The 21,024-nt window shown below is 39.9% G+C and overlaps 1 protein-coding gene across 1 annotated transcript in view; it reads right to left on the bottom strand.

Moving 5' to 3' along the window:
* Positions 1-21,024, bottom strand: part of ltbp1 (latent transforming growth factor beta binding protein 1) — a 300,540-nt gene that overhangs the window by 40,411 nt on the left and 239,105 nt on the right. The window contains exon 20 of the mRNA XM_036130647.1: positions 18,642-18,770. Within this exon, the coding sequence (XP_035986540.1) occupies positions 18,642-18,770 (129 nt within the window). The remainder of the gene's footprint in view (positions 1-18,641; positions 18,771-21,024) is intronic.

The raw sequence follows: 21,024 nt of genomic DNA, 5'->3' as shown, positions 1-21,024 counted from the left end.
CAGAGTTAGTGCAAATATGGTTACTGTTTCCTGCTGTAGCTGCCCACACTGTAAAGTGTTCAGTGTTTCTATCACCACAGCCTGGGGTAGAAATTGGCTCTGTGTTGGCTTGATTTAGCCATCAGCGCTCTGTAGCACCAGCGCTGATGGCGCTGGTGCTACAGAGTCAAATTTTGAATAACCTGTGGCCAGAATGAGATGGGTCAACAGCTATGTTAGCTGCCCTTTTACTGGGCCTGGACCTGTACAATAATTTTTACTTTTTTGTTGTACCAAATTACCCTCGTAATGAAGTAATATTTTTTGGGCTAAGTCCCTGATGATGAGAATGTCTAGCTCCGCCTCTGGTTTGTACTAATTTACTAATGGACAGTGTGGAATCCTTTGTACAACAAAAACAATGTAAATGGTGTTCCTCAGTTGTATTTGTCGTAATTCTAATTCGAAAAGTAGAAATAGTGAAATAAATAGCACTATCATTTTGTGAAATCCTAATTACGCTATTATGAATAAGCAAAAGTCTAAACAAAATACAGCAGTTGTTCAGGCAGCGTCTATGGTTTTTGTGCTGTATATAATATAAATGAAATATCACCTGCTATTTATACCTGAACTGCATCAAAGGGTCAACAAAAAAATTAACCAATAATGACAACGAAATATTGGTACAAGGGAAACCCTCACCTTTTCTTTTTCAGGCAGCTGTGGCTAAGAATCTGAATTTTTAATAGCCTACAGTCTTTGCTTTTCCATCTTTCCAGCAGTCTTCAGAACTCCTGCCTGGCACAGAATATTTAGTTTTATAAAACAGATTAGGTTTCTGTTGATAAATGTATTATACTTTAGAATTAGATGCTATTTTGAGATGCTAATGTTGGTTACTTACATTTCTCAAGTTCCACAAATCAAAACACTTTCGCCTGCTTCTTTACAGAACAGCACTCAGCGGCTTTCGCCTATTTTAGTGCAGATAATATTTAGTTTCTTAACTGGGACTAGTTTCGTAGCCTAGTATTGATTGTAGTAACCGCAGTATCCCAGTATGAATCAAAACTCAAATCCCGCGCTCCAAGCAAGCACGCACACGGACGCACTACAAAACAGCCAAGCAGAAAGAGGGAAGGCGGGATTTAAAGCAGTATAACCAATGACAGTGGATTTAAACAGCACAGAGCACAGTCAAGTGTGCTGCAGATTAAAAGGGGCAGGACAGACCGGGCAGCGCGGAGCTGGGAGCTGCAAGAGGAAAAGTAGGGCAGAGTTAGGGGACGTTATGTGGATCATGTAACCGGCCACGGTAGATATAAATTATTATTATTTTGGACTAGCAAACACAAAAACAAACATGCACACATAAAAAAAACACTTGGGATAAAAGGGCACTTTGGGTATCAAGAAGCAAAGGGGCAGGTGCTCAAGCCCCCCCGCACGTCCCTGGATCATATTGACACACGTCCATGACTCACCAGTAGGAGGACACAGAGGCTACAAAGCTAAAATGAAAAGAAGACTCTCCAACAGGTGGCGCACCGGCCTTCAATGGCCCAGGACACCGAGGAGCACGTACAGGGCTGCTTATCCTGCTGCCAGTTACAACCCACACGACTGCTAGACCAAGCCCTGTTTCAGCGAAGGGGGGTTACATTTCCATTGTCACATTTGCAGATTGACTGGATCGGTCCAGTCCCCAAATCGTCAAGAGGTAACAAATATATTTTGACAATAACATGCACCTTCAGAGAATGGGTTGACTGTTTAATGGCACCGAATGACACTGCTGTCACCACAGCAGTCCTGCTGCTAAATCACGTTTTCAGCCAGTGGGGCTGAATTGACTGATTTTAGTCATGTGGTAGGTGTAAAATATTCAATAAAATTTTATTTATATAGTGCCAATTCATGAAACATGTCATCTCGAGGCCCTTTACAAAGTCAAATAAATCATATTACACAGATTGGTCAAAAATTTCCTATATAAGGGAACCAGTTGATTGCTTCAAAGTCCCGACAAGCAGCATTCACTCCTGGAGAAGCGTAGAGCTACAGGGAGAGTCGTCTGCATTGTCCATGGCTTTGCAGCAACCCCTCATACTGAGCAAGCATAAAGTGACAGTGGAAAGAAAAACCACCCATTAACGGGAAGGAAAAACCTCCAGCAGAACCGGGCTCAGTATGAACGGTCATCTGCCTCGACCGACTGGGGGTTACAGAAGACAGAGAAGAGACACAACAAGACAGACAAACAAGCACAGAAGCAAACATTGATCCAGTAATCTGTTCTATATTAGATGGTAATAGCGGGTGATCTGTCTTCCCTGGATGATGTCACAGTTAACAGAACGTCAGACCAGGTGTACCTACTATGAAGAAAAAAGAGAACAAAAAGTTAAAAGCTGAAATGACAACAGTCATTTCAATGTAATGCAATGCAAATCTGGAGAACAGTAGACTGGTGAACAGTAGAAATCAGTAGAGTGAGAAAAATAGGCCCTGATGCCCTCCAGTAGCCTAGGCCTATCACAGCATAACTATAGAGGTAGCTCAGAGTAACATGAGCCACTCTAACTGTAAGCTTTGTCAAAAAGGAAAGTTTTAAGATTAGTCTTAAAAGTAGACGGGGTGTCTGCCTCACGGACCAAAACTGGGAGTTGGTTCCACAAGAGAGGAGCCTGATAGCTAAAGGATCTGCCTCCCATTCTACTTTTAGAGACTCTAGGAACCACCAGCAGACCTGCAGTCTGAGAGCAAAGTGCTCTGTTAGGAACATACAGGGTAATCAGACCTCTAATATATGATGAAGCTTGATTATTAAGGGCTTTATACGTTAGAAGAAGAATTTTAAATTCTATTCTTGATTTAACAGGAAGCCAATGAAGGGAAGCTAAAATAGGAGAAATATGATCCCTCTTGTTGATTTTCATCAGAACTCTTGCTGCAGCATTTTGGATCAGCTGAAGACTTTGAACTGCATTTTGTGGACTTCCTGATAGTAAAGAATTACAATAGTCCAGCCTTGAAGTAACAAATGCATGGACTAGTTTTTCAGCATCGCTTCTGCAGAGAATGTTTCTAATTTTGGCGATACTCCTGAGGTGAAAAAAGGGAACTCTGGAAACCTGTTTAATATGGGATTTAAATGACATGTCTTGGTCAAAAATAACACCAAGATTTTTTACTTTATTACCAGAGGCCAAGTTAATGCCATCCAGATTAAGTGATTGATTAAGAAGTTTATTTTTTGAGGACTCTGGTCCAAAGATTATAACTTCTGTCTGAATTTAAGTGCAGAAAATTTAAAGTCATCCAGCTTTTGATGTCATCAAGACATGACTGCAGTCAAAGTAATTAATTGGATTCATCAGGATTTATGGATAAAAATAGCTGAGTGTCATCAGCATTACAGTGGAAATTAATCCCATGCTGTCTGATCATTTTGCCAATCGGAAGCATATATATAGTAAATAGAATTGGTCCAAGGACTGAACCCTGTGGTACTCCACAAGTGACCCTAGAGTTTGAGGAAGATTTATTATTAACATGGACAAACTGGAATCTGTCCGATAGATAAGATTTAAACCAGCCTAATGCTTTCCCCTTAATCCCTACAGTATGCTCAAGTCTTTGTAGGAGAATATTGTGATCAACTGTGTCAAATGCAGCACTGAGATCTAGCAGGACAAGTATAGACACAAGTCCATTATCTGAGGCCATGAGCATATCATTGGTGACCTTCACCAGAGCTGTGTGCTATGATGAGCTCTGAAGCCTGACTGAAACTCCTCAAGTAGGTCATTACTTTGTAAATGTTCACAGAGTTGATTAGCAACTACTTTCTCAAAAATTTTAGATATGTAGGAAAAGAAGATTAGATATAGGTCTGTAATTTACTAACTTATCTTGATCAAGACAAGGTTTCTTAAGTAAAGGTTTAATAACAGCTACTTTAAAAGCTTGTGGTACATACTCATTTACTAAGGATAGATTAATCATATCTAAAATAGGACCAGTGATCAAAGGGAATACCTCCTTAAACAATTTGGTTGGGATTGGGTCTAACATGCAGGTAGAAGGTTTAGATGAAGCTAATATTTTAGATAGCTCAGAAAGCTCCACTGCTTCTAAACAGTTCAGGCACCAATAATCACCATATTTTTCAAGGGAGCTACATTGTCTAATACAGAACGCAATGACGAAGTCATACCGTTAACAAAGACATCTATTTGTGAATGGGAAGAAACAACATTGTTGCTATCTGCAGGGTATTTCTGCAATACTGACGATATTAAGTGGGGGACAGCCTTTTTAAAGTTTGATGCAGTATTGTCCGATAAAGATCTACTATAATGGAACCCTCTTTTGGGGGTGGAGAACTCAGTTAGATTAAACTCAAATGTTATTAAAAAATGGGACATGGTTGTGAGGAAATACTGTTAATTCTTCACAATCAATGCCATATGTCAGCACAAGGTCTAAAGTATGGAGCCAAGAGTGCGTCGGTTTATGCACATTTTGAGCAAAACCAATTGAATCTAGGATAGTTTTAAAGGCTACACTAAGGTTATCACATTCAGTGTCAACATGGATGTTAAAATCACCCACTATAATAACCTTATCAGTATTTAACACCAAATCAGATAAGAAATCTGACAACTGATCTAAAAACTGAGTGTAAGGGCTTGGTGGACGATACAAAACAACAAACAGAAGAGGTTTTATTGCTTTGCAGTTTGGATGAGGGAAACTGAGGGTTAAATGTTCAAAAGAACTGTAGTTATTAATTGGCCTGGGATTAATTAATAAATCAGACTGAAAGATGGTTGCCACTCCTCCTCCTCTTCCCACAGATCTAGGAATGTGGAAATTTGAATAATTGGAGGGAATTGACTCATTTATACTAACGTAGTCCTCTTGTAGCCAGGTTTCTGCGAGACAAAATAAATCAATCTGATTATCAGAAATCAATTCATTAACTAACAAAGTCTTTGGAGGGAGAGACCTTATATTTAATAGACCACATTTAATAGTTTTATTTTTTGGTTCAAGGTGGGCCATATTGATTTTTACTAGATTTTTATGATTTGTTCCTTTTAGATCAGTTTTTGATCTGTTAAGTTTTGGCCGTGGGAAAGACACCGTCTCAATAGGATAATGGGTGGGTAACAGTACAGAAGCTGCAGAGAGGTGTGTTAAACTACAGCTCTGCTTCCTGGTCTGGACCCTGGGTTGTCAGCATTTAGGAGAACTAATAAATCCGGCCAGATTCCTAGAAAGAAGAGCTGCACCATCCAAAGTGGGATGAATGCTGTCTCTCCGGATCAGACCAGGTTTTCCCCAGAAAGTTCGCCAGTTATCAATGTAGCCCACGTCGTTTTTCAGGACACCACCTAGACAACCAGCGGTTGAATGATGACATGCGGCTAAACATGTCATCACTAGTCAGATCAGGCAGGGGACCAGAGAAAATTAAGGAGTCCGACATTGTTTTAGCAAACTCATACACCGAAGCAACACCAACTTTAGTGACCTCCGATCGGCGTGACCAGGTGTCATTACCGCCAGGGTGAATAACAATCTACTGTATTTACGCTTATCCTTAGCCAGCAGTTTCAGGTAAGATTCTATGTCGCCCATTCTGGCCCCTGGCAGACATTTAACTATGGTCCCTGGTGTCTCTAGTGCCACGTTTCTGACTATTGAGCTCCCAATCACAAGGGTTGGCTTCTCAGCGGGTGCGTCGCTGAGTGGGGAAAATTTGTTATAAAGGCAGACGGGTTGGTGGTGACCTGGGGGCTGAAATCTAAAGCTATGCTTCCTACAACCTGGGTTACCCGGCTGCACGGGTGCTGCTTCTGGAAGACCACTAAGTGAAGTAACGCTAGGTCTATGTGGCTCCGTGCTAGCAAAGGGGCGGCTATCAGCTGGTTTTTCAACAGCACGGAGCCGGGTCTCCAATTCTGACACCCTCGCCTCCAAAGCTACATAAATACTACATTTATCACAAGTACCATTATCACTAAAGGAGGCAGAGGAATAGCTAAACATCTGACACAGAGAGCAGGAGATAGGGGGAGACGTAGACAGGGACGGAGAAGCGGAAAAAAGAGTAAGGGGGAGCCATTATGGAGCTAAAGCTAGGCTAGGATAAAGCTAGGCTAGCGCCCTTTTTATTACGCCACAAAACAAACCGTGTGAAACACGAGAAGTTCCCAAGCACGATGTGCAGCAACTGAGAATGTTTTAAAAGTGCTTATATGTTAGAAACAGAGGTTACAGCAAAGAGATTAAAGATAAGAGCGAGAGAGTCTGGAGCAACAGACCGCAAATTCACACCACAAATTCACACCGTGACAACAGGAAGTTACTGTTCCAGTACAACCATCCATCACATACATCACAAACATTTCGGGGGAACGACTGACTGAGGCCTTGCTGCCGAGGACTCCGCCTGATGTGGTTACCATAGGACGCTGCCTTTAACTCTGTGGAAAGATAGGAGCCACATTTGGGGAGGGAGAGGGAAAAAAAGACATATTTCACACTTTATCCTAGGATAGTGTGTATCCAGGATACAGTTTGAGATATATATAAAAAAAACTCAGACGAGAAAGGCACATATGACAAGACAACATTTATGGAGGGGGTTAACCTTGGAGACTAGTCGCATGAAGTTCATATGTTGTTGTGGGCATTAGTTATGTGTTATGTGGCATTCTTGAGCAAGTGCGCTCAAGAATGCCATAAGCAAATTTTCTTTAATTTTTTTGGTCAACTTGCAAACCAAGATTCTTGAGTGCCTAAACACTGCCCCACAGCTCCTGCAAGCTAAAGATGCGGATATTCTGAAAGCATCTACTCTTCTGCAAAACACCATCAGCATTTTGCTGAGGCTAAGTCTGCCACTCTCCCTCTAGCTACTAAATGGGGATGTCAAATGCAATTTGAAGCAACCAGGGCTAGAAAAGTTAAATGTCACTTTGATGAACTTTCTGAAGACATTAACCCCAGATGGGACCACCTCGTTGCAGAGAAACAAGCTCAGGGCTCCCATTGACTTAGTGTTATGGCGAGTTAAAATCCATGCACTTTTTATTCATTTTTTTGGTATATCTGTATCTTTCTTTGAGAGTCAGAGAGCGTTAGTGCTGTGGTTAGCGACAGAGGGGGGTAAGGGAGAGGAGAGGAGGAGACTGTTAAAGCTGACAACTTTATTTTGACTGTTGACAATTAACATTAATGGAGTGTTTTGATAATAATAAGAAAAATTTTGTTTACTATATAATATTATATTAAGATAATAGTGAAAGAAAGTTGAAACTGCTGGTTCCACTTATATATATTTTTTTCCACGTGTATTTTTATTTAGGCGCAGAGAAGATGTTAAAGTTTGATGTTAAACCAATGGTTTTCAACAGGTGAGGGGCGCCAAAGAGTCACAGGTGAGGCGAGAAAAGACAGAGAAGAAGACAGAAGAAGACAGTGCTGCCGCTCAACTCTGTGAAACTATGTAGCGATATTCGTTCCTTTTGTTTGAGCGCGCAGGAACTAATCCAAGCGCGCAGCGAGACAACTCTCAACTCTCAAAACCGATCTAGCGCGCGCTCAACTCTGAAAAACTCTTCTCAACACACTGTCCTCTCAAATAAACAAATAAAAAGTTTAACATTTTAGCCTAAAATATTTAGATTAAAATATTAGAGTTACTAAGAGTTACTAAGTAAGGTGTAAAAAATATTTTTTTCTCCTTTCTTTCCAGCTTCTGGGAGATGATGCAAAAGTTTATTCTGATCATAATCATCATCATTGTCATCATTATTTAAAGAGTGCTTTAACAAAAGGTAAAACAAAGTGCCAAACATCAGATAAGAGATAATAATATTTAAAATGCTTAGTTGTTAAAATAGCAATAGGTTTAAATTGTGTATAATTAGCCTAAAAGGTAAATCAGAATATGGAATGTGTTGACGTCTGTTAAATTAAGGTTATCTTTATTAATATTTCAGTTAATGCCTCCTGTTGACATGAGTTCAGTTTGACATTGGCGTCCTTTTAGTTCAGTTTGTCTGCTGTTGAAAACAATCATTCATAAATTTGCTCTAATGACAATTTTAAATCTAGGCCCTCTGTCTGTGATGTTAAAAGTAGCCTCTAAGATGGAAATATTTGGATGGATATTATATGAATAGGCCTTTTTTATGAATTGACTTTGTTAAAATAAGTAGTAAAAAACATACGTTGGGCTATCAAACTCAACATTCCAGGAACACAAAATAAAGATGCATTTGCTGCATTGGGGGGGGGGTATCTTTACCTATTCCAAGGGGAGGCTCACATTCAATGAATTTGAAAACCCCTGTGTTAAACAAATGTTGGCGCAATGTTACGAGGAAGCTGCTAATAAAGTTGCATACGAGTTGATATACCAAATAATTATTTTTGCTCTTTGACAATATATTATGGGAAAAACTGGCCAGTTATATAACTTGTTTTTGTTCTTTAACTATATATTATGAGAAGAACTGGTCAGTTAAATAAACTTGTACACAATATATTATAGGAGGACTGGTCAGTTAAATAAATAGTTTTCGCTCTTTATGAGAGAGGACTGGCCAGTTCACACATTGATTATTGCTGTTGTGGTGTTCGCACCTGAGTTCACATGAAGCTGAGAGCAAAGTATCTTGTTTTTATTATTTTGAATCTCTGGGTTTCGTATATTCTCTGGCTGACGCGCCTGAGTTCACATGAAACTAAGAACAACGTCTTATTTTATTATAACTTGTTTTAACTTGTGGTGGGAACTTATGTACACAATGTCTTGTGGGAAAAACATTTCCCAAAATAAATTTACTTATTTTGCTTATATTTGTGCTCTGAGTTCGCAAGGTTATTTTGTTTCACACACTGCTGAGATGCTCGGAACGGTTCCTGTTTTGGAAACATGTTTGGAAACAAGCAGGACGGATCAGCTGGGAGCGTGGACTGGCCATCCTCGCTCCGCACTTGATTCTTTATCTGAAATTATATAAAGGAGGGAACCGTCCTGAGTCCGGTAGAGTCTGCCGTGGGTTTTCGTAAGGTTGCCCGGCCGCGTGTATGCTACTCTACCGGGACTGACCCGGCTCTCCAGTCCTGTGCCGAGGTAAAAGTGATTGTTAAAGTCTGTTGAGGATCACACCTTTTTGAAAGCTTGCTGCTTTGCTATATTCTGTGGGGGATAAAGGGGACATTTATTCTAGCAGAATTAATGTTTGAGAAGTGCTTGCTGTTTTGCTGTATTCTGTGGGGAATAATAAAAGGGCACAAATTAGTGCCATCACACCATGGCTAAAGTGTGTTAATTGACATGGGGAAGGATTAAAATTGGTTTGTGAGTGGAAGATTTTCCAGGCAAGGACAGCCCCTCTCTCAGCAGTGTGCCTTTTGTAAACAAACCCCACAGACAAAAGATCAGACTCTCACTTCTGACCACTCTCTGAGACGACCACCTCTCCCTGGAGCAGTCCAGGACAAAGCTACTTTGTCCTCACCTTCTTCCTGATCACAAAGGAAGAGGCGTGAACAACGATGGGCCCTGGCAGGGCCTGAAGGACGCACTATCGAGCACCTGCGGGGAAATCTCTCTTTGCTCGGGGGACATAACTGGGCAAATCAGAGTTAAGTCTGCTGTCCTAACCTCAGCGTCAGGAGTAGGAGGAAGAAATCCTGCCACGCCAAAAACAGCTTTGTTTATTTTTGTTAGCCTTTACAGTGAAGTGAACCCCAGACGGAGCTGAAAAGCTGGCAAATGGACCCACTTTGTATGCTGAGAGGAAGAGGGAGCTGACATAGAGACTGCGTGGACCGTCGGTTGAGGCCTTCCCCCCATGACCACATGCTGCTGCAGAGCTAAACGCTAGCCTGCCAAGAACAGCCAACAATTCAATTCAATTCAATTTTAATTATATAGCGCCAAATCATGAAACATGTCATCTCAAGGCACTTTACAAAGTCAAGTTCAATCATATTATACAGATTGGGTCAGATTATACAGATTGGTCAAAAATGTCCTATATAAGGAAACCAGTTGATTGCATCAAAGTCCCGACAAGCAGCATTCACTCCTGGAGAGACAAAAAAGCACAGAAGCACACATTGATCCAGTAATCTGTTCTACATTAGATGGTAATAGCGGGTGATCTGTCTTCTCTGGATGATGTCACAGCCAGTGTTGGGTAAGTTACTTTAAAATTGTAATCCGTTACAGTTACAAGTTACTTTGTTTAAAAAGTAATTGAAGTGTCATTTTTTGGATTACTTTTAAAAAGTAATGTAACTAATTACTTTTCATTACTTTTTGATTACTTTAAGGTTTTAATGAGTATTGACCCATGTTCAACATTTAATTTTTGAGAACTGAATGTGAACCTTAGAAAAGCGGAATTGGGAATTGACACTTGTATGACTCTATTCCTGTATATCCATCAGTAGTTAAAGGACAAGAGTCAGCAAATGCAAATTCTGCCCTGTAAAACAATGACAGCACAATTGTTGCTGTATGATCTGAAGCCCCATTTGGAGCTTTTAAACAGGCTTTGAAAAACATTGATAATTTGCTGCTGTAATATTATAGATTTTTTTGAATAAAAAGCTAGCAGATGTGCATAATCAAAAATAACAGAAATACAATTATAGAACATTCAGTATTGTAAGAAAGCCCACACTGTTTCTGGATAAATACATTATTGTATGAGTTAAGTTCTGTTCCGTTTTCTGCCTTTTTCGTTGTAAAACTGAAATGTCCCATGCTCCTGAATGCACCATAGCTTTCCGACGCTCACGAACGCAACACTGTGAACGCTGAGCTGTGTAGACGGCGCGCATTTGATTTTCCGCTTAAGACAAAGTTTTGCAGTTTCACAACACACGTCGGCTCTCACGGTTTATTGTTGTGTGTGAATAACAAGAGGTGGCTGTCAACAAGCTTGAAGGCTGTCATTTTTGATGTGCTGCTTGAGCTGAAATAAAACCGTGAAACGTCCGCTCGCTTGCTGTTCTTTCAGAAGGCTCCACCAGCACAGGATGGATCATCAGAGTGATAGAGACAAGGAGCCGTAGCGGGAAATGGCGATACAGGGCGCGAAGCAATAAAAATATCATTACATATTTCGCAAAGGTTTTTCTTTATATTTTTAAAAAAATTTAACTAAATTTGTAATTCTTAATATTTTCGGAAGTAACTGTAACTGAATTACATATTTTCTCATTGTAACTGTAACGAATTACAGTTACTCTTTTTTTGTAATTAAATTACGTAACGTCGTTACATGTAATCCGTTACTCCCCAACACTGGTCACAGCTAACAGAACGCCAGACCAGGTGTACCTACTATGAAAATAAAAGAGAGAGAACAGAAAGTTAAAGCAGAAATGACAACACGTAATGCATAATTGAAGACAACTTTCCTGCTTCTCACTGCCTTCCTCGGATGACAGAAGTGGACCGAACTCACTTGATGCACCGATAGGTTTTGGCAGAGAGACCAGAGGGAGACGTTAAATGGCTCATTTGGAAATGTTTTATAAATCGTTTTGCACATGGTGTCTTTGAACAAAGGGCTAACGGAGATAGCTCAAGCTAGCCTTCGGTTTCATGGTATTGCTAATATCATTCGAGTGTGTTTTATGGTTATAACAAAGGTAATCTCCACAAGAGTTACATTGATGGGACATTAATGTTTACGTTCTCCGGCCCAATCATTATGACTAAAAATAAAGCTAAAGTCTTTAAAGTTAATGCTGAAAACCCGCTAGCCAAAATGCTATTAGCTTTTGTTAACATCCGGTTCTGGACATTTAAAAGCAGCTTGTCTTAAAGCATAACGCTTGTTTGTTTCGCTCTGCGTCGTTCGATAGAGTTACGAGCCTTATTCCCGCATTAGTATTGAATATTAATGTAAGGTGACCAGATTTCTAAAATCAAATCTGGGGACATTTCTTGCTCGTGGATAAAAATCAATACATCTAATCAAGATGAAATTAGGAAACGGGGACAGTAATGGTTTCATTTATTTTTACATGTTTATTAATATTTAAACAATAAAAATCAAGTGTAAAAGACAGGAATGTGCCTCTCCAGACCTTTAGTGCATCCTAAGATTAATAAAATCAATAAATAGTGTTATTAATAGAAACTAGAACTGTGTCTCTGGGTTGGGGCAAAGTGGTGGGAGAGGGAGTTGAGGGGTCCAGAGTGGTTAGCAGGGTTTTTCAATTTTGTGGGGCTCAAAGAGCTCTGCCACCCCCTAAGGGGAGAGTGACATGAGGAAAAGAAAAAACAGTAAATACAAACATTTAGCCTGTGGCTGTCTGTGGAGACAGAGTTCCTCAACCTTTTAAAAAAGTGCAACAAATACTAATTCTGTTCACGTCTACATACCTATGAGAAATAGGTTTTTCTGCGTTAACATCAAAAAGTAGTAGTCAAGCCCGCTGGTAAAGGATGATAAATGTTTTTTACTGTCAACTGACCACATAAGGGTTCTGTGCATCACAAAGCAGATTAATTTCTCCCATAATGGGCTATAAGCACATAGAGCACATAGTGCATAGTGCCTGTTTGGAACAAGACATTGTCCAATGGATTGTGGTGATGTGAGGTGAAACAAGGGCACAGACTTGGAAAACCCCTTGACATGAATGCAAGTGATTTTGTGTGTAGTGCAGCATGAGCATGTATAAACTTACATAAAGTGTGTATAACTACATTATGTGTATGTGTATGGTAGTAGCTGATGTGTGAGTATATTGTTTGCTCCTATAAGGTGAGTTAACTCCGGTCAGTGAGTCAGATAACATGAGTTTATCTCTGGTTTCTTCAAGGCCTTCTGTGTCTGAAGAGCCATCAGCCACAATATCCAGAGGTCTGGATAAACTAAGAGGAGAAGAGGATATATTATGTGCAGAACTGAAATTTTTAAAACACAAGAAAAAAAAACTAAACTGCCTCTTTATTGTGCCACAGCTAGGGAAGAGCAGTGAAACTCATGTTCAGTGCAGAGACTCAGAAAGAGGTTATATCCTCAGACAATTGGGCTTCTCAGCTCAAACCTGAGTATATCATGTCAGAGCTTTATCACTTGAACTTTATTAATACTCTAAGTAAATATTTCTCCCTTCTCGTCAATCATTCTTTACATCAATATTCCTATTTTCCTCCACTCTCATTTAATCTCCTGTCTGTGTTCCTATCTTCTTCCTCTCTCCTCTCGTATCAATCTTACATTATTCTAAAACAGAGACATTATATATTTAAAATCACTTCCAAAAACATTAGATTGTACAACATGAAAATGTCCAATTATAATTATAATTATTATTATTATTATTTCCTCTGATTAAATAGAAAAAATGCTAATTACCACAATACTAGGAGATACAAGCAAAAACAACATAATAAATGAACCTTAAACATGCAGTTATCTCTTCCTCCATCGTTCTCAGATCATGTAAATATTTTCTCATTCAGTTCTCCTGTTACTGACTCCTATTTTTTCATGAGGAACTTTCATAAATCCAAACTGAGCAGTAGAAAAGCTAAACCTAAGCCTGGAAGTCTATGCTCATAAATCACAACCATAAATCAGCAAAACAACTTGTAATAACTCTACTAATAACTAACTATCTGAAATATAAAGGTCACCAATCAGATCTTAAACATCTTTAGACGAACCCTTGTTGATCCCTGGAGAACCGGCGTACCAGATTAGCGCCTTACAAAGAGTTTTCAATCATTCTGTTACATTTTATCTGAGTGTCTTTTACTCATGTGAGCAGCAACTCGTGGTCTTGTCTTACTTTTTATTGATTATTTTTTAACCTGGAAAAAAAACAAACATTTCTCACAGGATCAGCTTGATCCAATTAAAATGAATCGATTAAAACACCATAACACAGCAGCTCCCCATCAGTTGCCCCCAGTTGACGACGTTTCGCTTCTTCTTCTTCTGTTTTAAAAGTGGTGCGCTCGTCTTCTTCTTCTTCCTCTTCGTGTTTTAATGGCATCTGACATCCAAAAGGATCGTTACCGCCATCTAGTGGTGCGCTCTGTTCCTCGTCTTTATATTATCAGCAGCGCAACCAGCTACCGCAACACATTTTCCCCCTCGGTAAAATCGGGGACATTTCCGGGGACAGCTTTAGCCGGGGACAGGTGGTCCAAAACGGGGACAGTCCCCGGAAAACGGGGACGTCTGGTCACCCTATATTAATGTCAGTTTAAAGGCAATTTTGGTAACTCTAAAGTAACCGATTTTAGCGACAAATCACCACAGCGCCCCCTAGCTTCCGGAGGTATCATTATATTGATAAATTCAAGTGCTCCTAAGGTAATCATTTTACTGAGCAAATCATTCCTCAAAATGGTATTTCCTCAAATAATGTTTTGTGTAACTCAGGATTTGCATTGTGAATGGGTTGAAACACATGTCAAATGTTGTTCTGAATTAGTCAAGCTAATTTAACCTCAATTCGCATTCTTTAAGTTGAACTTTGGTTCTTTAACTTAAAATATTATTTCATCAAATAATGTTTTGTTTAACTCAGGATTTGCAGAATGGAGTGAAACACATGTCAAATGTTTTTCTAAATTAGTTAAGCTTATTTATCTCCATTCCATGCTTTTTGAATCAGATCTGCAGTGAACAAGGATTCACTGAATTATTCTGATTATGATCAACCACTTTTGTTTTGTCTTTTGTTTGTTTTGCATGTAAATAGCTCCTTAGCTTAGTTACTTTTTATCTTCGTTTTGCTTAGTAGTTTAGTTAAGTTTCGCTAGCCTAGTAGAGAGGATTTGTTAATCGAAATATAGTGTTAATTCAGATAAACAGTATTATATAGTGATGTTCTCTGGATGTTCATTTTATTTTTGTTATTAAATTCTTGAACTTGAAAAGAAGTTGTCACTCCTTTATTCTATGTGTGTGCAGAGTTTGCTAGTGCTCAAATTCATCCCTTTCAACCATTGTCTTGATATCAGCTTAACAGCTGATTATCACCAGACAATACTTAACAGACAGAGAGTTATTTATGAAACATTAAATAACTTTAAACAATGTTTAATTGCACAACAAGGGCCATGGGAGTGGTTGACCTCTGATGACCCCTGGAAAACATTTTCTTTATATCTTTATAATGATAGGAGCACAAATGAAAATTTTTGCTGCACTAACCAGCACAAACATTGCCGAGGTGATAGATAAAAGTATGTGTGTGTGTGTGTGTGTGGGGGGGGGGGGGGGGGGAGGAGGCTGGTTGACCTTTGATGACCTCTAGAATTTTTTTTTATATCTTTAAAATTATAGCGGCACAAATGAACATTTTTGCTGCACAAACGTAGCACAGTTGATTGACACCAATTTGTCTGATTTCATTAAAGTGGGGGGCTGGTTGATATTTTGACCTTTTCATTAATATCTTCAAAGCCAAAGCAGGACAAACGACAATTTCTGCTGCACAATCCAGCACAAACGGAGTCAAGTTAAATTACACCCATTTCGTCTGATTTGAAGAAGGTGGGGGGGCTGGTTGACCTTTGATGACCTCTAGAAACATTTTTTTTATATCTTTAAAAAGATAGTGGCACAAACAAACATTTTTGCTGCACAAACCAGCACAAATGTAGCACAAACGTTTGACACCAATTTTGTCTGATTTGAAGAAGGAGGGGTGGCAACTTCACTCAGGTGTTCTTCCTCTCTTATATAACTGCACACATTGCTATAATCTTGTTCAAATCAGAATTCTGCTATACTATCAAAATCATTGTAATTATTCTCATAATAGATGTTTTTGGAACAAAATAAGAGCAGGCTCCATTCAGGACGGCTGACTCGAGGTCTGCAGACAAAGACTTTCTGACAGCACCATTGCCATGGTTATTTGGATATGTGGTGGGCGCCTTCTGGGTATTTATACTGATTTGCATATGTATTTAGGGGTGGGTACAGGGTGGCCCAATATACACAAGTGGTTGTGCATAATTTCCCAAAAGATTAGGCTGAATAAAGGACAGGTGTGAGGTGACACATTCACACTGTTTTATACATCTGATGTTTTTTCTGCACCACATATTTGGATATGTCTCACCACTGCCAACTTTTAATATAATAGCTGTGCACTTTTTTTGCATTAGGCCCCAAAGCTAAACATTATGCCCAGCATACAAAGACCTATTCAGATAATAATTGTGTAGGAGCATCTTAGAGTTCACTGTTGTCTATAGAAGACGGGGTGCTCTTTAGGTGTGAAAGAGATGAAGTTCAGACATGTGACAATGTGATGTGTGGTAACTTTGCACATCACATTGATGAAACATGGTTGTTGAGATAAAGCCTCCCCACAGCACAATGCTGCCACAGACACATGGAAACTGATCAGAGTTGATGGGAAGATGGATGGAGCTAAATCCAGGACAATCCTGGAGGGAAAACCTTTTAGAGGCTGCAGTACACCTGATACTGTGGTGGAGTTCCCGAAAGATAACCTCCCTGAATATACAGATAAAGCTACAACAGAAATATGTACCATATCAATGGCTTAGTCAAAGTCTAGGCCTCATTCAAACTAAAATCCATGCAAGACTTAAGTTTAATGTTCATAGATGTTCTACATCCAATCTGACTGACTTGCAGCTGTAATAATAATGAAAGGTGGTTCAACAAAATACTGACCAAATTATATACCTCATTTTAAAGATTTATTTGTAAAACACATTTTGTGATGGACCATCTACAATTAGGTCCAGAAATATTTGGACAGCGACACAATCTTCATGATTTGGGCTCTTCATGCCACCACGTTGGATTTGAAATGAAACAACTACAATGTAATTGAAGTGCAGACTTTAAGGTTTAATAAAAGGGGTTGAACAAAAATATGTGATTAAACATGTAGGAATTGCAGCTATTTTTATACAAAAGCTCGTCATTTCAGGGGCACAAAAATAATTGGATAAATTAACATAACCCTAAGTAAAATGTTACTTTTGAATATTTTGCTGAGAATCCTTAGCAGGTAATGACTGCTTGAAGTCTGGAACCCATGGACATCACCAAATGCTGGGTTTCATACTTTGTGATGCTTTTCCAGGCCTTTATTGCAGCTGTCTTCAGTTGGTGCTTCTTTGTGTGTCTTTCTGTCTTACGTTTTGTCTTGAGCAAATGAAATGCATGCTTAATAGGGTTGAGATCTGGTGATTGACTTTGCCATTGCAGAATATTTCAGTTCTTTGCTTTAAAAAACTTTTGGGTTGCTTTTGCAGTATGTTTTGGATCATTGTCCACCTGTACTGTGAAGCACCGTCTAATCACCTTTGCTGCATTTGGCTGAATCTGAGCTCAAAGTTTATCCCTATACGCTTCAGAAATCATCTGGCTGCTTCTGTCTTTTGTCCCATCATCAATAAACACAAGTGACCCAGTGCCATTGGAAGCCATGCATGCCCATGCCATCATACTGCCTCCACCATGTTTTACAGAAGATGTGGTGTGTTTTGGATCATGAGCTGTTCCAATTCTTCTCCAAACTTTCTTCTTCCCATCATTCTGGTACAGGTTGATCTTAGTCTCATCTGTCCAAAGAATGCTGTTCCAGAACTGGGCTAGCTTCTTCGGGTGTTTTTTGGCAAACTCAATTCTGGCCTTTCAATTTTTGAGGCGGATTAATGGTTTGCACCTTGTGGTGAATCCTTTGTATTTACCCTCATGAAGGCTTCTTTTCATGGTAGACTTAGAAACTGATAGACCTACTTCCTGGAGAGTGTTCTTCATTGAGTGGATGTTGTGAAGGGGGTTTTCTTCACCATGGAAAGGATTCTGTGATCATCCACCACTGTTGTCTTCCGTGGACGTCCAGGCCTCTTTGAGTTCCCAAGCTCACCAGTCCACTCTTTTTTTTCTCAGAATGTACCAAACTGTTGATTAGGCCACTCCTAACATTTCTGTTGTCTCTTTGATGGATTTCTTCTTTGTTTCACCTCCATTGAGAGCTCCTTTGACCGCATGTTTTGTGTTCACAGCAACAGCTTCCAAATGCAAACCTCACACCTGGAATAAGCTCCAGACCTTTTAACTGCTTAATTGATGATAGATTAACCACAGAAGAGCCCATGCAGCCTTGTTATTTATTTCTTCTGAGTCAATTGTCCAATTATTTTTGGTCCCTTGAAAAAGAGGTGGCTACATATTAAAGAACTGTAATTCATAAACCCTTGCTCCCATTTGGATGTGAAATTGCAGCTGAGAGTCTGCACTTTAACCTGATATTGATTATATAATTGTATCCTGAATATGTTTTCATAAACAGCTAAAATAACAAAACTTGTGTCATTGTCCAAATATTTCTGTATATGATCCATCACATCCAATCCTAATAAAAACATGGAAGGTGGGGGTGGTGACAAATTCTATATTTCTTCAAGGCACAGTCTGCACCCTGGTGCCATTCTGGATGTGTCAGCTCGGTACATCCTGACATCATTACTCGTTATAACTAGTGTGCCAAATTATGTCTAACTGGACTATTCCATCTGGGGTCTTATCTGTGTTCATGTGTTCATCAGTCAATAAAATACAATACATGCCACATGTGTGGCAAGCACTCACCCTCACAGGATTGGCCATCCGGAGACTCCTGGTAGCCTTGGTTACAGAGACACTGGAATGAGCCTAGCCTGTTGTCACAGAAGCCATGGGGCCCACATCGTGTCTCATTGAGCCCACACTCATCAATGTCTGAACACAAGAGGAATCAGGGAAAACCTCAGCAACTGCCCTGCTAACATGTCAATATTATCATTTAAATTTTATGTGTCAAGATGTAACAAGCATCTGTTAAATGACTGACCAAAGATCTGTCTGTCTTAATTTTCCCCTTGAAACACATTAAATCTGTGGCATTAGGAGTAAAAAGGGAATAGTGCAGTATAATGAATGCTTACAACTACCTTACACATTACAACTAAAGAATGACTGTAAAAACTAACATAAAACATGAAAATATTACTTAGCTTTAAAAACTATATAAAATCCAACAACTACACACACATAAATTCTCCCTGGAGTCTGAGTTTGCAGAGAGAGGGCAACAAATATTCCTGCAAGTCTAGACAGTGAGCTTAAAGTCTCACGTCTGTTTCTTTTCCTTTTTTTTTTATTTTCCCCTGGTTTTCCAAGGTAGGAGAACGCATATGAAGCAGCTTTGACACAAAGCCCTAGGCTCCCCCCAAGGTGGTGAAAGCTGACGCACCATTTTTGAAGGAAATTGGCAGATAGAAATAGAATATGAAAATAAGGGTAGGCATGGTAAAATTTAGCCACTGCTTGGCCTAACAACTGCTCTGGACAATCCTGTGTCTGTGGCATCTGAACTCAATTCAATCTGAAAAACTGACACAGAAAGAAAAGGCAATTACAAGAATTTTATTGATACAATATTTTAAGAGTTTGGCGCTCAGACCTCGGCAGGAAAAATTCACGCTGAATTATACTTCAATATGCATAAGCAGGCATATGAGAATAGGGATATTTCCCCCCGGGCCTGAAACTGGTGGTGGAGTGGAGATAAATAAAGTTTGTTCAGTCCATATGATGAGCTAGATGTCCAACTTGGATAAACACAGGTTTGCATGAACTGTCCATGATGAGCAAGCATGAAGCGACTGTGGAGAGGAAAAACTCCCCTTTGGGAAGAAACCACTGGCAGAACCAGGCTCAACATGGCGGTCTTCTGCCGGACCGTTTTAAGGAGTGACTGGGAATTCCATAAGAGTCCAGGAGGAACTACAGTCTGATAGGGACGAGGTTGAAGGAGGACCATAGGAAAGCCAGGCGGAGCTTGCTACGATGGTGGAGAAGGGGATGGAGGTGGGTTGAATCCGGTCATCAGAGTCCAAACCAGACACAGCGCAGCCACCGCTTGCTCGATGAGGAGAAGGCCGAGACGAGGATGTGGAGTTCTTTTAAGATAAACCCAGGATGCTGATTGGCGTCGAGGAGGAGCAGTTCAAAGCTGATTGGCTTGCGTCGGAGGCGAATGAGTCTCTGATTAATGGAGGTAGGCAATAGAGTTTCTTCAGTCTGAATTTTCGCTTAAGCTCCATCTCCACATGGACCTGCAATGAATTTGCTATCTTCTTTACTGAGAAAATCCAAAAGATTAGAGGGGCATCCATATCAAGTTCAGTACCAAATTTTTCTCCAACTAGAACTGATCTTGACAAAATGTCCCAATTCAGCCAAAAAAAAACCTACAAAAGCTTAGAGGAGATAATTCACCAGCAAAGTTCCTCCACCTGCTGCCTTGCCTTTTCCTCAAAGCTTTCTTTAAGAATATTTTGCATGTCATAGTATTTGATTTGACTGAGATACTAAACACGTCCCTTCTGTCTGCTGCTTCCTCCAGTGACTAAAAACAGCAATTACAGTTGAATCTACAGTTGAATAAAAAAACCTGAAGAAATAATTTTTGGACCGATAGAGCAACAATCAGGAGTTAGCATGCAGCTTTAGTTGCTTTAGCTTGTAACCATCGATCAGGCCTGAAATATGGGTGTAGTGATGGACTAAGACCTTGTTATGCTATGATAACGCCATGATGAATAATTGATCTCAGATTGAATTTTGAGAGTGGAAGAGTTTAACAAAGAAATTCCACACTGGCTGCAACAGACCCTCAAGGCTTGGACGGCCCTTCTTTTCACCAGGGGTCCTGCTGAGACCCCTCCTTACAGATAAAAGTCACAGCACATCTCTTCAGATCTTCTCTTCACCTCTTCACTTCTGCAGACCTCTTCAGCTCTACAGCAGCTCTCTCACAGACCACCTCTCCAGGACAAAGCTACCAGCCGTCACCTCCTCCCTCCTTTAGACAAAGGAGGAGAGGAAGGCTGGCTGAACCATGAGGCCATATGGCCTCCTCTGCTGGGACATCCGAAGGAATGTAGCTGGGCCAGCCACGCTTGATCCAGGGTCTGCTAGACTGGACTGC

The sequence above is a fragment of the Fundulus heteroclitus genome, unplaced genomic scaffold (assembly GCF_011125445.2).
Source record: "Fundulus heteroclitus isolate FHET01 unplaced genomic scaffold, MU-UCD_Fhet_4.1 scaffold_37, whole genome shotgun sequence".
NCBI classification, from domain to species: Eukaryota; Metazoa; Chordata; class Actinopteri; order Cyprinodontiformes; family Fundulidae; genus Fundulus; species Fundulus heteroclitus.
This window is presented reverse-complemented; position numbering and strand designations above follow the sequence as displayed.